At 38.4% G+C, this 17,016-nt stretch overlaps 1 protein-coding gene across 7 annotated transcripts in view; it reads right to left on the bottom strand.

Moving 5' to 3' along the window:
* Positions 1–3,124: 3,124 nt before the first annotated feature.
* nrxn2a (neurexin 2a) overlaps positions 3,125–17,016 on the bottom strand; it is a 119,369-nt gene continuing 105,477 nt past the window's right edge. For 5 of the 7 annotated variants that reach the window (XM_051401202.1, XM_051401201.1, XM_051401203.1 and 2 more), the window contains 5 exons: positions 14,858–15,029; positions 11,739–11,828; positions 10,048–10,376; positions 7,427–7,511; positions 3,125–5,638 (listed from right to left, as the gene is read on the bottom strand). In XM_051401202.1, the coding sequence (XP_051257162.1) occupies positions 4,836–5,638; positions 7,427–7,511; positions 10,048–10,376; positions 11,739–11,828; positions 14,858–15,029 (1,479 nt within the window). In that variant the 3' untranslated portion in view covers positions 3,125–4,835. The remainder of the gene's footprint in view (positions 5,639–7,426; positions 7,512–10,047; positions 10,377–11,738; positions 11,829–14,857; positions 15,030–17,016) is intronic. The other 2 variants (XM_051401206.1, XM_051401205.1) reach the window with 1 other exon arrangement.

Raw genomic sequence — 17,016 nt, 5'->3', positions numbered from 1 at the left:
AACCTGCTGTTTATAATCCAAAATAGACATCCTCCCATTTCTCTTATTTGTGTAAAGCACTTCATTCTACAGAGATGTCTGGAAAAGGAAAGACAGTACATAATGGGTGTAGGAACTTGACAGTGCTCTCCTTGGCCTAAACAGGCAACTATGGGTAAAGGTCAAGAACAAGGCGTGGAGAAGCCATGAAACACATTGAAAATGTGCTGTTCTATTTGGTTTAACAGAAAACAGTGGTATAAAATTACATTATACACAACAAATTATTTAAATTGAAAGCAATCTGAGGAGGCTCTGACATAACACTCTGACACATTTAACTCAGACCCAACAATGTATTTTAATCTGTAAAGGATATTTTACTAATAGCAGTGTTCAGCGATATTTAAACTCAGAAATAATTGTTAACTATAGGGCAAATACTTACAGGAGGAAGATGCTCGGATGTTAGAGAAACCGAGTCGGAGTTGAAATGACATAGCAGTTGTCATCTGGGCTTCTCTTGTCATAGCTGCTTTGTTGAATTAGGCTCGTGACATGTCAGCAATGCTCAGTAGTGGCTTATCGTATCCTTTAACCACTCTTCTCGATACCCAATGTCAGCACAGATCAGACCTGACCTACAACAGACCCGTACTGACACTGCACCTCACTTAGCCCACAGCATTACTCCCCATCAGTCTCAGCACAAACAGGCTAACAGGATGGGTGACCCTGATGGCTTGAAATACAATCTCCCTAAATTCTTGTCTTCTGTGATAAACATCATCTGCTCTCGCAGAAGTATTGACTGCTGTTTTAGTGAGGGCAACCAGCCCGTACATCACGTCACTCTGGTGTTCAGTGATGTGGACCTCTGAGTTAACCCTTCTCTTCATCTTACAGTTCCTTATGTTCTCAGCAGGGGGTAGTCAAACAACACAAAACATATTACTGCTCACAAACACACAACAGATTATTGTTTTTATCCAGGAGATGGTAGAAGGTGTTAGGGAGAGTCAGCACGTCAGAAGACAAGGCGGGACTCTTTAAATATTTTTGGATAATTAGATTTAGTGCATTTGACACACATTTTTGAATACACATTAAATAAGCGTCAATATTTTAATATTTATTGGTATGTCAGTATCTGGACTTGCTCTACCAACTCTGTACTCCCTACTCCAGCCATTTAAAGTTGCACTGCAGTGGGGGACCAAAATTAGTGCAGCGGCAGAAATATCCTGACTTTTAGTCTCCTACCAGTAGTACCACATTGTAAAAACTTCACTACAGGTAAGAGTGGATTCAAAACCTTACTTAAAGATGCAGTGTGTAACATTTAGGGGGATCTATTACCAGTAATGGAACATCATAGTCACAAGTATGTTTTCACATGTAGCTGAAAATAACATAATAAAAATAATTGATATGAATTGTGTTTTTGTTACCTTAGATTTAGTCCTTTTTATCTACAGAGGAAGTGGGTCCTCTTCTTTGGAGTCTGCCATGTTGAACCACCATGTTTCTACAGTAGCCCAGAATGGAAAAAACCAAACCCTGGCTGTAGTTAGGGCTTTTTGCATTTACACGAGTTTTGCAGCCACTGCAGTTTCTCCTACAGGCTTGGAAGGGGAGGCTGAGGCGAACTGGTTGCAATCTGCAACTACACAGCTAGATGCCACTAAGTCCTACACACTGGCCCTTTAAGTAGAAGTACGTAAGTATTGTTGTCATTGTGCAGTGAAATAATCCCTGTCAGTGTTACTGTTATATATGATGTTTTTGAATTAATATAACTGCTGCATGAATGTATATGTTGCATTTTACTGCTGTAGATGTTTAATGTTAAGCTAATTGTAACTTCATATACTGTTGAGTAGTTTAATCTATAGAAAAGCATCATATTTTATAAAATCATCATATTCTTATAGTGTCACTGTCCTGTGAGAAACAGGAGCAGCATTTTCCAGCTAATCCAAGACTGTTTTTAAAAATAGTTTATTCAGCTTAAGAAGTAGGACAATTTTCTCAACCCATGAAGGAACACTTAATCCTTCAGTTTGTGGTACGGACGGGAAGAGTATGAAACGGGAAATTTGAATATGTGAAGTGACAAATGTAGTGAAGTAAAAGTACAATATTTGCCTTTGAGATGTGGAGTAGAAGTATAAAGTTGCATAAAATGGAAGCGCTCAAGTACCTTGAATGTGTACTTAGGTACAGTATTTGTGTTAGTTACAATTCCCCACTGGTCCCCTAATAGGGGTCAAGCTCCCAAAACACTGGCTCATTTACCTCCAAAAATACAATGTGATCATTCATTACAATTCAAGTTTGTAATGCAGGCTTTCTCTTAAAAAAGTGTAGTTTCCAAGCCCAGGCTGAGTTACACAAGTAATGGCACTTTGAATGCCATGAGCTACACATGAAACTATCACAGTGATTCAATCACCAGTGACCCAACAGAAGGTCAACTTGTTCAATATTTTGTTTTTCTAAGCCTCACAGGTCCAAGTTAGCCTCACTGAAATTCATTTTTTTCATTGGAGATCTGAACTAGACGGCAGCAGTAGTGTAAGGTGCAAAAGAAACAACACGTAAACATTTCATTTTCCAATAAATAATGGACATCCAGGCATTACTAACAGGCCAGAATTACGCAGCAACCCGAAAGAGAGAGTGAGCAAGAGAGAGAGAGAGAGAGAGCAGATGATGATGAAACTCAAGTGTAAGACACATTTTAAAAACACATCATGATCTGCAATTTGTGTGAAACGCTGTTACTTCATGTTAAACATGTTAACATATCTTGTTAGCAAATTGTGACCTTTGTACAATTACATCTCTGTGAAGTCATTGGGTTTCTTTTATCCCAAAACATTCACATGTCCCAAAGCTTAATCACCCATTAATAGACTGATGTAATCAATATTTTAGGGCTATAATAGGGTCACTTGTGCCCACATAATATGCCCTGATTTATACCATGTTACCTGAAATCTTAATTTGTGTTCACTCTGAATTTCCCCTGACCCAACTACATGATTTCTAGCATGTTTGTCCTATATTGTCTGTATTCAAAAATAAAGTGCATTGTCTTTGTGAAGCTACAAGATGAAAAAGAACACACAACACAGGTGTGTACAAAGTATATAATCAAGTGTATTTTCATCTTTATCCACGTTCTGTACACATATTGAGATCCATTTCACATGAACACTATACAATAGCAATGAGTGAGGAATGGAATATTTTCTGAGCACTGAGCAGCTCATGTTGAATGGCACTTTCATAAAAAAGAACAAGAAATCACAGAGCATGAATAAGTAAATGTAGACATAACTCAACACAGAAAATGGCTTTATATTATCAGATCCATTGAGTAACAGATTCAGCACATATAAAATGCACAATGCAACAAAACAAAACATTTGTTTGTTCCATCCTTGTGTTTTCTCTGCATAATCTGAACCGTAAATAACGCAAAAAACATATTTGCAGCTATCAGAGGAAAGTGTGCTTTTTGTCTGGATTTAAGTAAAAGGCAATCTAAAATGTAATGTGTTAAGAGGAGTGGTAACAAGATACATCGAAATATCAGAGAAATATCAATACAATTCACAAACCTTCAATTATTCATCTCATAGAATAGTCTTTTAGTAACTCATAGAAAAAAACAATGCATGTTTGGCTGCTTTACAAGAAATATCTATGTCTCAAAGATATGTTTACATTTTCTGTGTGCTTTTGAATTATCCCATGACAGTTTAGAGAAAGGAAAACATCAAGAGAGAGAGACAGCCTCTGGTGAGGTGGATTGCCTCTCTCGAAGAAAGACTTCCTCAAATGTGATTCTGTGTTCCCCATAATTCCTGTGAAGTTCGGCTCCGGTGGTTTTGACGTCGTCGTGACATGGGGGTCTGTATGTTTATTCTTCTTTATACCTGTTCCCCTGCGTACACAATGCTCTTTCAATCTGCTAACCTCTATATGTACATACAAGCAATGTTTACAGAGAAATACCTTCACTGGTGTAGACTGACTTGTTCACAATTACCCCTACTTGAAATGGCATGGCTGTGACATCTCACATAAATAATGTCTCTGATCCATCATACTATAAGGTTCACTGGCAGGAGTATGTTTAGTGATTTAATAATCCCTTTAAAATGCTGTATTTTTGCTAAATATCATGCTTCATTTATGATACTGCACCAGCAACATAATACCATCTCTTGTGGACAGAGGCAGAGTAACTGGGGAGTTTTAAAACCACATAACATGACATGGAGGCTGCAGAGATGATGTCTCATCTGAATAAAGGCTTTCTTTTTCAGTGTCAGAATGACTGGGGTGCTCTCTGCTCATCTACCATAAAAATTCAATAACTGGCCTGTTCTGCCTCATATATCGTAATGGGGACATTGAGACTTGAGATAGAGCATACAAAGAGTACAAAGAAAACATTTAGGCAAATCTGTCCGGATGTTCTCAGCACTGTTCTTCACTGTACCATGCTATATACAAAGCCAAAGTGGATATGCCTCTTCCTAGCTTGTCAAAATCATAGAAAAAAATGATACACTAACAAAGAATTGGTGAGTGCACACTGTGACACAGAGGATGAGTCAGATCTTGTGCCATAGATGAGGATTTTATCACTAACAGGAGCTAGGCAACCTTGACTTTTTGAGAAAAATGTTACTGCTAAAAGCAAGATACAATTGCTTTGTGCAGTTGTTTTTTGTGGCATGTGAAATTTCTCTCATGGTCGACCTGACAAAATAGGGGAGCGAAACGAAAGCATCCTCTCTCATCCTCTTGTTCTCAGTCCACACTGGCCCTCTCCGTTCTCAGACGTAATATTCTTTGTCTTTGTTCTTTTTGCCCTTTGTGATTGCCTTGGCCACAGAGGCCGTTGCTGTGCTTTTGTCTTTGACCACTGCTCCGTTGCCCTCCACAGTGGAATTGTTGGCAAAATTGTGGCTCTGGTCTGTCTGGTAGGAGCCCTCGTCCCGGTTGCGATACTTGTACATGGCATAGAGGAGGATAAGAATACAGAGAGCAGCAGCAGCCACAATACCAACCACCATTCCCGTGGTGCTACTGGACTCCCTGATCACCTCCACGGCACCCGGTTGGCTCTTTTCATCAGAGGCTGTGGGGTTGGCTGTGGGAACATGGGGAAAATTGGGGGGGTAAGTTAGTCCTGGTGTGTTTCGGGAGGATGGAGGAGCAGGGGGCAGAAGCACCTGGTCACGGGTGTTCATTTTGCCTGCGGGGATGTGGAGCTGATCAGGGTTGGTAGTGGGAACATAAGGAGGTAAGGGGCGGGGTTTCTGGACTCCACCCTCACCAGCAGTGGGAGGTGGAGGAAGGACTGTCCTGTCAGTGACCATGGGGGAGTTTTTATTGTAAAAGTCCTCGTCATCTGATTCCGTCATCTCCCCAGAGCCGAAGGCCGAGACCTCCACAGGGTCACCACAGTCCTCCTGGTCCGGGGGGCAGGAAGGGTGAGGAGGGAGTATCAGGGACTCTTTGGTGGTTTCAAGTGGGGATAGGAGGGTTGGGGGAGGAGGGATGACGGGGTAACGGGTGGCGATGGATGGGGGCTCAAGGGAATCCACTGTTATAATAGGCAACACTAATTCACCTCCTAGAAAAGAAACAGAAAAGGTAGGGGATCCTAAATTAGAATAGCATTAAAATTTAAACTCTGGCTGAGAAGTTGCGCTCATTAAAATGGAGGCACAATCTCCTCATTATATAGAATATTACTGAAAAATTAAACTTATATTAGCTGGCTCATCAGTGATATAATTTAAAGCTATCATACATCTATTATTTACATCAACATTTGGCAACAACAAATTAAAACCACCATGATGTTGTTCTTAAACAGTTCTTGTTTCTTACATGGAGCCAATGAGTGGGTGTGAAGATTAAGAATGTTAATAATATTATGAAACTATATCACAATACAGCAAAAACATTAAATAGCTCACATGTAGACACAAACATATAAGATGACCCATGAAAGGCGGCAGCTGAATGAACAGAGCACATAACAAACAAAAGAACAGTAAATTAAATTGCCATGCTGCTGTTTGCACATCTGTAGGCAGGGGTTAAAGGGTGACAAGAGAAATCACAGACAGGTTATTTTACGTGGAATATCGTGGATTGCTGATAGCAACCAGTGTGTTCTGGATATATTTAATCACTATTTGGATATAGATCAGCAGATTTCAACAGGTTCAGTATAGTCTACATTTTAAGACTATTATGAATGCAATTTAAGATCTATTTTAGGTCCATACTGGCAAAACAAGTAGGGAGGATATAAAGGCAAATTGGTATTGGTTGCATGTTGGTTTCATTTTCAATAATCAATACAAAAACACATTTAAAGGACCAATGTGTAGGATTTGTGTAGTTGTAGATTGCACCCTGCCCTTCCAAGCTTGAGGGAGAAACTACAGTCCTATCTACAGCCACTGTTTGGTTTGTCCCTTCTGGGCTACTGTATAAACATGGTGTTTTAACATGGCGGCCTCCATGGAAGGCGTCTGTAGATATAAAAAACTCATTCTAAAGTAACAAAAACACAACGCTTCTTATTATATACTAATTAAAACATAGTTATAGACAATAGCTCTTCCTAAATGTTGCATCCTGGATCTTTAAAAACAAGACTGAAAAATGGCACCTTATATAAATTACATTCACTTAATTAATCCAGTACATTTTTAGGGCTGCCAAAATCACAGTTAAGATATTTTAAGGTTTGAAATTCAGATTATTGGATTTTAGACTTTTTAAGACCCTGTGATCATCCTGATTGATTCCTCACCAATTAAACCCCCAATAGATATATTATCCTATATATATGAGCTATCACACCATTCATTGACCTTTTACTTTGATCTGACTCTGAAGTCAGAATGTCTTCTGGTTGTGGAGGAATATTGTAGAGTTTGGTTATTTATGGCCACTAGGTACTGTTTCATCATTATTTGAGTCACACTTTGCAGGGCCAGTAAACAACAAACAATTCTGATAAGGTCATATTAATAATTAAGGCAGCCATAATAAGGGCAGACTTAAATTCCACAGCTTGTTTCTGTCACAAGCCTGATCTACCGTCCACTGTCATCCACTCTTAATGACTGCAGTGCACTTCATAAACATTTTCTTCCATCCAATTTAGTCAGTTGCAGACATGACTTAAAAGTTAACATACAGGATGAATTGATGCAGTGTGTGACAACTATCTAAATGAGGACAGCTGTTTGACAGAAACTGGAAAGAGAGAGTTGAAAATGTGAAAATAATGATGGCTGTCTGAAATCAATGCATTTTGTCTACAATCTTGGGTAAAAGTAACATCACTTGGAGTTGGATAAGAGCCGTACTCCCATCTTTTTTCACATGGCTGACCCACCTGTTCCCGGTTCACACTCTTCCAGGTCCTCATCATCACTTGGACACTCGGCTGACGCCACCAAAATATCATCAGAGTTCTGCGGCTGAAAGCAAAATGGAGAAAATGTGTTGTTTCTATCAAACACACAGTCAACACATTCCCATCATCATCATAGCTGGCTGGCTGTCCTATTTGAGGAAAAACCCCAGCATGACGAACTGTACCACTTAAGTGTTTTTGCTCGGAGCAACGCAAGTAAGACTACAAATTCAAAATGTGCCTGTATACAGCTGCTTTTTATCCTTTCCCCCCTGTGTCTGACTTCATTTGTTTACAAACAAAATAAGAGCACTACTGATGGAGAGGACATTCTCAGTGGAATAAATGTTGTACATGTTTTCAGTTCATTCTATATAATTTGTTTTTGTACAATTCCTTTATATTATTATTGCAAAAAATAATTCTCACATGGTAAATCAGCGCTTCAACATTTCTAAATTGGATTTTAGGTGCACAATGGACCCAGAATACCTGTGCAGAGTGGGAAATATATGGTTCACTAATGGATTACTTGGCTAAATTGAAAATACAGTGAAGGCAATTTTAGGGAAACTGGACAAGAGAAATGTAAACACACTCTGTATTTTTATTAGGAGAGGCAGGGAGATTTTTCTTTGAAACCTCCAGACTCCAAGTACAACTGCTGAAAGGCTTCCAATTTGGCAGGTTTTCAGTATTTTGGATTAAAATCAACTCATTTGAAACGGTGGTTGGTTGGTAATGTTCACCAGTCTGGATGCAGTATTGTGACTGCTCAATGTGTGAAAATCTGTTCTTCAAATGTACTCAATAAAAATACTTTTTTGCATAGCTGTGCTAGCACAAAAATATATTGAGCATGAATGTTATTATTATCCACTTGGAAATAAGGTGAAATATGTGATGAATTCAAAATCAGATATGTAGGACTAAACCTGTTGTAAGATGACATGCACACAATTATTTAATGGATTTGTGTTTGTAATTTATTCTAATGATTATTGCATATGATATAAGAGTAATGGATTTGACATTTAGGGAAATTGGATTTTAATGATTTTACTGTGTTAGAATCATTAGGTTCTCCAGGGATGATGGGTGTTGCATTTATAAATATATACGGTCTGTGTCAGACTCATTTCAAGCTTTTAACAGCACCCTTTGTCTTGATTAACGATAAAAAAACACAATAACTTTCCTGAAGTGTGTTCATGTTCAATACAACTCCTGTGCATTACACATCAGAGTTCACCTTCCTTTGAAACTCAGCTCTTCAAATCTGAATAACCTTAAAATCAGAATTCTTTTTCAATTTTTGTTATTTGACTTTCAATAAAAAAGTTTTAATGAAGAACCCATGGCTCCTTTTTCCAAAGTTAAGTGCCACGGCCATTGCAAGTGTAGAGAGGAACTGAGGAATCAGGTGCATTATCTGATTGTCCTTGGTTATGTGCTTGACACGGTAGGATCAAGTATTACAAATTAAAACTCCAATGTGCATATTGGCACTTTATAAATGTAAAACCTCCAGCTATGAGCAGAATGTAAAATGGGACATTGGGATAGAACATTCATGGAGGATCATGATGTGTTACTGTACACCTGTACAGGTAATTGAATACAAGAGAAAATTAAACTAGTTTTAGTCATCTTCTTTGGTCAGTACCAGTGTATTGACAAGGTACACATAAGAAAAATTAAACATATCATTTAAATTTGGTTCTGTATTCATCATAATAAAAAGAATAATAATAATATTGATTGATACCACATACTAAGAAAACTCAAATATATTAGCAATAGATTGCTTCAATAACCTAATTACACATAAGGGATTAGATGTGTTTGTATGAAAAAGGTTTGATGGTACTTTTATTCCCTTCTTCTTCTTAAGTTTTAAACATTCGTTAAGTTAATTGGTAATGCTACATATTGCGTTAATTGCCTTCAATCCCATCACTTTTACCTCCTGGACATGTGGTGACAACAATCCTCATCTAAGTTATAAACCAATCCTACCATAGTCTGGGTGAATACTCAATTCTGATTAGCTGCTGGGTGTCCATTAATACCTGATGTAGGACAACTGCTAAAGTAATTCCAGTGAACCGTTCTAAATGAATGCGCTGAAATTAATTGAATGAGAACAAAATCTGTATATCTCATAAATATACCTGACAACACTGAGTGTAGTATTCAGTGCCCCTGAACACCACAGGATGATGACACACAACCCCCCCACACTGCCCCTCTGAACCTTATGGGATGGTAAGGATTCTTCCAGGTATTAGGAAGGACCTCAGGTGTCACCAGGGGAACTGAGTTAGAGCTTTTAAAGTACTTTAGATTTTGATTTTAAAAAACGCATGAAAATTAAAATTAATGATCTTATTTTTTTTCTTTGGCAAGTGACCATTGTATAAGCGGGATAATGCCCTTCGAGGTGTCCATAATCAGGAAGGCAAACCGTTCTGGCCTCCATGTCGTCCATTAATTCCTGATAACAGACACCTCGAAGGGCATTATCCCTTACTTAACCTCCAACTGTCATTAAATTAGCATCTAGTTCTCTTCAGATATTCCTTTATACTCTCTCTTGCCTTTGAGATGCTCTCCCTCAAGCTCGGTGACCGCTGCCGGCGGGTGGTGGTGGTAGCCATAGTGGTCGTGGTTTCCATGATTGTGGTGGACATATCCGACACTGCCAGCGGGGTGGCAGAGGTGGTGTCGGTGGTCAACACAGAGAGCGAGTCCCCGACCAGACGAAGGTTCCCCTCCACCTGTACGCTGGGATCATTTTCTGCTGCCAGCTTGAGCACCTGGAGACCATTGTAGTAGAGCCCAGAAATCTGACCCTGGAAGGGCCGACCTTTGTCATGACCGCCAATTTTAATGGCTGCCTGGCTGTTAAAGATGGTCAACTGTCTCCCTAAAGTCAGACAGAGACATAGAAAAAAAAAGAAGTGGAAAAAGGGGGAGAATGGTGGAGCAGACATAGAGAAGTCATATGGGAGAGCTTGGAACATCATTTGAGCCAGGTGGGTTTTAGTGATTATGACATTAATAGTTAGTGATTTATTTAAAACTTGATTTAGATGTTTAAAAGGGGGGTGGGGGGGTTAGCAGCAAGTTTATCATTAAGACTTGACACATGCAGGTTACAACCATCAGAGGAGGCTTAACATCTATATTTAAGTGGCTATTTAAGTGCTTTGATTGGACAGAGATAGTCATTTTGAATCATCACTGAGTTAGCAAACTGTCTGTAGGGAAAAAAAGGATTTATTTATCTCTTAACTCCAGAACAGATGGTGCAAGGATGCGTATCGTACAGCTTATTTTTATAGAGATGGGGGAATTATTAAATGGAAGTCTTACTTTACTTTAGACTATGTAAAGCTAAATGACAATACGAGCTAAACATCCCTCCCTCCACTGACTTCATCAGCCATTAGGCCACTGAAACATGCTCTGCTTTGGGTTCCCCCTAGTCCAATTGTTTCACCTCCTGAAAGGGGCAATGCTATCTAACAGCACCATTGTCAGCAGCTTCCCTGATAAGCAGTGTTACATCAGAAGAGGAGGACTGCAGTAATGGGCTCATCTCAGGAGAATACTTATTAGCAAAGTTAAAGGCTGCAAACAGTGATCTACTTTAACAGCCTGTCAGGGTTGTTTTGTTGCAGAAAAAAAACAACACAACAACTTCAGTCTTGTGAGTGTGACGTGGTCGTTGTAGTACAAGGTAAAGCAATGCAAGGTTGCAGGGAACATGAAAGGAGAAAGCAGTTCATTTGCTGTGATCACATCCAGGAGTTATGTTTTGAAATGTTCAGTTTAGGAGGAACGGGACATGTTAGTTTCACTGATGTTAATGTAAATGTTACACAGCATTTTAAGGATTTTTATGTGGAATAATTACACACAGTATCTAATTACACACAGTAGTTAAGAGAGGGGGCGATAGAGGGTTAGACAAGGGTTATGTGTTTTTAGTTAATTGGTTTAAAATCTTTGTTAAGGTGCAGCTTTTCCACAAGGTGTAAGGATGACAAAGCATAAATGGCAAGTATGCTATACCCCTTTGCTTTGACACTTACTTTGAGTTCCACTTGAAGCTATATCGTGGTCATCAAAATTCATAGCCAATAGAAAATTCCAATTAAAATGAAGGTATGCATCTGGGTAATTTGATCCTTGTCACCCTTGTCTTCTGGTACTGCACCTCTCATGGGGAAAGGTTATTTAGTAGTTATTTCAAGGGTTAATTCATTAATCAATTAATTTTTACCTTTATCGAGTAGCCACTCGTCAACTACCCGACCAAGTCTGTATGGGATTCTTTGTCTAGCAATAGCCAGTCGTTCATTATCATAGTGTCCTTCAAAGAATTTGGAGAGACAGATTAAAGGTTAAAGTCTGCAAGCTGAAAGATCACATGGTTAGAAACAGTGTTATAATGGCTAACAGGTTTAACAAGTTATCAATTTTAACCCAGCTTTGAGTTAAAAGAAACTTGTGATTTACTTAGTGTTATCTAGTTATTACGAGTAACAGTGTTAATGCTAATTAGAGTATCGTTTAGGCTATTTATGATGTGCTACGCTAGTTAGTCTTATTTAGCTATTTATTTAAGCATAGCATAATCTTAAGTAAATACCAGTTACAGTAAAATGTAAAATAATTTTATGTACTGTATGAAAAAAGAGGTTAATTCAGATAAACATAAAAAAGCATTATAGAATCAGCCTCTTCAACAAAGACAATCAGGAGAATAGTTGTTACATTTAGACAGTGATACACATCTTGTAGTAACAGTAGAAACAGTTATCAGGTAGAGAGGGCCGAAGTCTCACCCCACAATGTATATTTATAATAAACTGCATGATATACAATATGTTTTCACTGCAGCTCCTATGAGATATTGACGAGCATCAAGAACTCATGGGATCTGTAGGTTCCAGTAGTGCATAAAGCCCTTACACTAATACCTCATTTCAACTTTTGGAAAGAAAAACTACACTGGGACAAAAACTGCTGTCAAGTGGGACAGGACTTCAGCTCTCTATTTAACACATGCAAACACAGAAGAGGAATAATTAAAAAGAAAATGACAAAAGGAAATGTACTGCATGATATAATCTTCAACAGTATGAATTGCCAGTTTCTGGACAATAGAGAGCCCAGTTAATATTTGTGCCATAAATACTTCATTCAGCCTTGTACTGATCTAGCACTGAATAGTTTCTATCAGCCAGTTAGTCTGGACCGCAATAGAAATAAATCATGTGACTTTATTCTGATGAATTTTACTGCATTCACATCCATGTATTGTATTTTAATTTAATGAATAGAGAATCAATCAATCAATCAATCAATCAATCAATCAATCAATCAATCAATCAATCAATCAATTATCAGCCGTGCAGTTTCTACAAGGTTCTGACTTTACAACTAGTACATTCTTGTTGACATTATTCATAAATGACTACATGTGTAGGGTACCTTATTCCATTTAGGGTTAATTAAGAACAGGTTATCTGAATCCACATATTATGGATACAAAGCAAATCATTTGAAATAAATAAACAGTTTAAAGTCATGTTGTTGGACATTGGCTAGTGAGGAAGGGATAAAAAGGATTAGGATTACAGCGCAATATGGCAGAGGAGGCACAAAACATGTAATGACGTGACAGTTAAAGGGAAGCTTACGCAGACTATGTTTTTACTGTAAGCTTTAATATACAGCAGGTTTTAAAATAAGTGTCCTTGTATTGGAGACATTGTATATTATGTCTCACTTATGTTGTTTGACAACCATTTAAAGCCAAAAAGAAAGTTTCCTTATAATCTTAATTGTCACCTATACAATGTATGCTCCCTTGTTATGATTACTGCCATGCACTTTAGTAATTTACCATTAGAAATGTTTAAAAAAAGCACTGACACACAACACGCATGGCATCATTACACACGTTTGATGTATGTGCAACTGTGGCATGTGTGTGTATGTGTGCTTTGAGCACCAGCTGGAGCCAGAGAGGGGACTTGGTTTCCTCCCGCTATGCCAGCTGGTGCACCTGTTCTAAATAAGGTTAATTGGTTGATTGGTTCAGAACAGGTTAAAGCACAGCCGGTTGTGATCACATTATGTATGTTTTTTATTTTGGGTCTATGTGTATATTAAGTTTGTGAGTACACAGGTTGGTGAGCTTTAAACTTTTTGGATGGTGAAAATCTGTGTCTTTTGGCAAGAAGCATTTTCTTGTGTAATTGTAGATTCTGTATTTTGTGTGTTAGTTATCATTTTATATGCAATGCCATGAATGCAACTGAAAGCCAGACTAAAACCTATCAATAAAATTTCCATTCATTAAATATGTTTCTTAGGGCACTTAAAATATACACCAAGATAAGGCAACACTTTTATCTCCAGGCAGGGTAATTCATGTTATGTATATGTTTATGTTTATGTACAGTATTTTACAAGACAGCATCCAACAGTTATTTTGTATAATTGAAATGTAAAACACATGTTTGACTTGGTCATTATAGAGCTGGGCCCTTTAACTGACAAAATGCAATATGAATTTGTATCCATCAATCTGTTTTTGTAAACGAGACACACAGAGGTCACCTTTCCATGATGTTGTACGTAATCACTGGTGGACAGATAAATGTAGATTAAAACACGTTCACTAAAGAATTATAAATGTCAACAAGAATGTATCAGCTAAACTAATATAAAGCACATTAGTATACAACATATTCACCCTGGTTAGTAAACACTGTCTCTTTAGAACAGGGAATGGTAGATTCAATCTAAAATATTATATTAGACTTATATAGTACATGAACCACATAAGAATTACGTGTTTTGGAAATGTCTAGAACATCCTGCTCAGGCCACATATGCATATCTCTAATATACTCATGAAAAGCCAATTTTAGAGGACAGATGAGAAAAGAATTGCTGCTTTAATTTGCTGTAAATTAAGATATGTTTCTCATCTGCTACATCCTTGTCCACCTGTCTGCCAAACTGGCAGCAAAAACGACAGCAGCTAATAAAACGTCTTTCATTGCTACTAGATATACTTAGGAAGGCAGCTTGAGGCAAATGCATGAATTACAGATTATTATATTGTTTAGCCAATATGGCATGTCCAGTTGTATGCGTGTGGCATCTTAATAGCAAGGAAATAACCAGACTGGAAAGGTGAATTGAATATATATATGCCACTGGGCAAATTACCAATCAGTTTTTTGCAAACAGTACATTTCACAACCGCTCATTTGAACACTTATGTTTGATAGGCAGACATGCAATCCTCTCTCGCTGATCCAGTAGTTCCATGCCATCTTTCTACGTATCATGTACCCACATACTTTGTCCCGTGAGTCTTACCTGGTGGATAACGCTCTATGACTGGATGGTTGTCCACCTGGAGAGTGGCATTGCCACCGCTGCGTGTGAAGCGCACAACATGGTACTTGCCGTCATTTACTATGACAGCAGGCTCATCGATGGTAATGTCATCCGTCCCCACATTGAAGATGACACCAATTTTCCCTTGATCCTGCAGGTGAAAAACAAAGAATGAATGTGACCCATTCAACAAACGTTGTAAATTGAAAATACATCAAATCAGATTCACTCAAAATGTGCAGAGTATAGAATTTTTGTCTACTTCAGGGTTGTCCAGCCAGAAACCATATTTAAGTGGCAAAAGCATATCTTTTGTGACATGGACAGTATGTTTTATTTCTTTCTTTAGGGTTCAGCACCATTCTCCCTTAGCAGCCAGCTCAGGTTTCCTGATGTGGATAACTCCTGACAGAATCCTGCTGCTTCTCTTTTGGTTGACCAACTTCTCTCCCTGTCAGCCCCTGCCTGCTCCTGCCAACCTTCCTCAAAGATCAAATCTGCTTCTCGAGCCAGCCTTTGGGTGGCACTGATAAGGAATGTTGGAAACAAACTGAGCGGGTTCCCTGTGCCTGTCTGGCCTTTGTACATTTGCTGCCATACAATCTTTCTAAATACAACACAAGGTCAAGGTGCTAATATAGTTGACAGAGACATTGTGAGGAACACCACATAAATCTTAAGGGGTACACTTTTAACTCTGCTACTACACTGTTATTGCAACCTTTGTAACTATGATGAAAATACAAATAACATAAAAATCATAAAAATGTGCAAGGCATGTCATTACAGTGTGAGATAGAACACATTTTGTCAGCCTGAAGGTGAGCTGTAGCAATGAAAGTTGGCAGTACTGATACAGACAGTCAAGTGATACAATGAGTGCCTGTTGTATAGTATGTCTCACATGCACGGTAGCATGTTGTGCACATAGGTAAAACCTCATTACCGTTACATAATATTAATAATAAGTGACTTTTGGGCTGTGCAGCTTCCCCCATATCATTTGTCTCTCAGCTGTGTGCTATCAAGAACCAAGAGTCTGCAGGTTTTTATTCAAACAACCCCCACTCCAACATCTGGTCGCACTATATCACACCTTCAACCAGAGAGGGGAAGTAAACAGTGAAATTGGCTGGTGCAGTGTTTTATTGAAATGAAATGCTGCAGACTGCATGGCACACGGTGTCCACAATATTTACTGGCCTTATGGACATGATGTGAATATCATCCACAGTGGGTCTTGCTTTGCTTTGGTTTCCCAGCTTTACCGTCAGAACTGACTTCCACAACGTTTTCCTTGGCATGCGCCATTTAATATAACTGATTGTTCCCCTTCTCTCTTACTTTTAATATTACATTACTGGCTGAAACACCAGAACTTCAAATATGTGGATGGAAATACGTCTTTTCTTGCCTTGATGGCTGCTATTGTGTGACGTAAAACCTGTCTCCCTGCTTTGCTCTCTCCCCCTAATCAGATGTAAAATCCTTCTAGAGACCTTTTGAATTTGAGATAATTATTCATGCTGACACAGTTGGTGTTAAGTACAGAAGTGTTAAGTGTCCTCAGAGACCTTGAACCTCCATTTAATAATGTCATTTTAAGCTGGAGAAAGCAACTTTCAACACATTTTCTATAAAGGAGCTCTAAAACCAAACAGAGCCATGTTACTTGTCTGAATTATATAATCACTTGCAAGTTGTCATGAACCCGGGAGGAGGCGACTATGTGCGACAAGGAAGACGAACACGAACTACAGCTGGATAATCAAATTCACACAAGTCAAAAAGAAGATGAAATGCCTTCCCACTCACAGTTACTCACTATGACACTGTGAGTTAATTAAGGTCAGTGTTATTGTAGGTTAGTGAGAATCAGCAGGGTGTTAGGCCTAGTTGTAAAAGAACTCCAAAGACACATTTTATTTTACAAACTTGTGTTTCTTTATAGACGTAATTTATATTCCTTATACTTTTTATAAGAAATATCTTATATTTCTATATTCTAGCCTATATTCTGTACATGCAGAGCTATTTAGTTGGCCATGGTTTAATCGCTTCCCAAGAAGCAAACCGATGAGTATTAATTCGGCAACTACAGGGTAGTACGGCCTCAGGTCAAATTCAGCCCTCTGTTG

Source organism: Dicentrarchus labrax, unplaced genomic scaffold (genome assembly GCF_905237075.1).
Source record: "Dicentrarchus labrax unplaced genomic scaffold, dlabrax2021, whole genome shotgun sequence".
Lineage (NCBI taxonomy): Eukaryota > Metazoa > Chordata > Actinopteri > Moronidae > Dicentrarchus > Dicentrarchus labrax.
The sequence above is the reverse complement of the archived record's forward strand: the minus strand, read 5'-3'. Positions and strand labels throughout refer to the sequence as shown.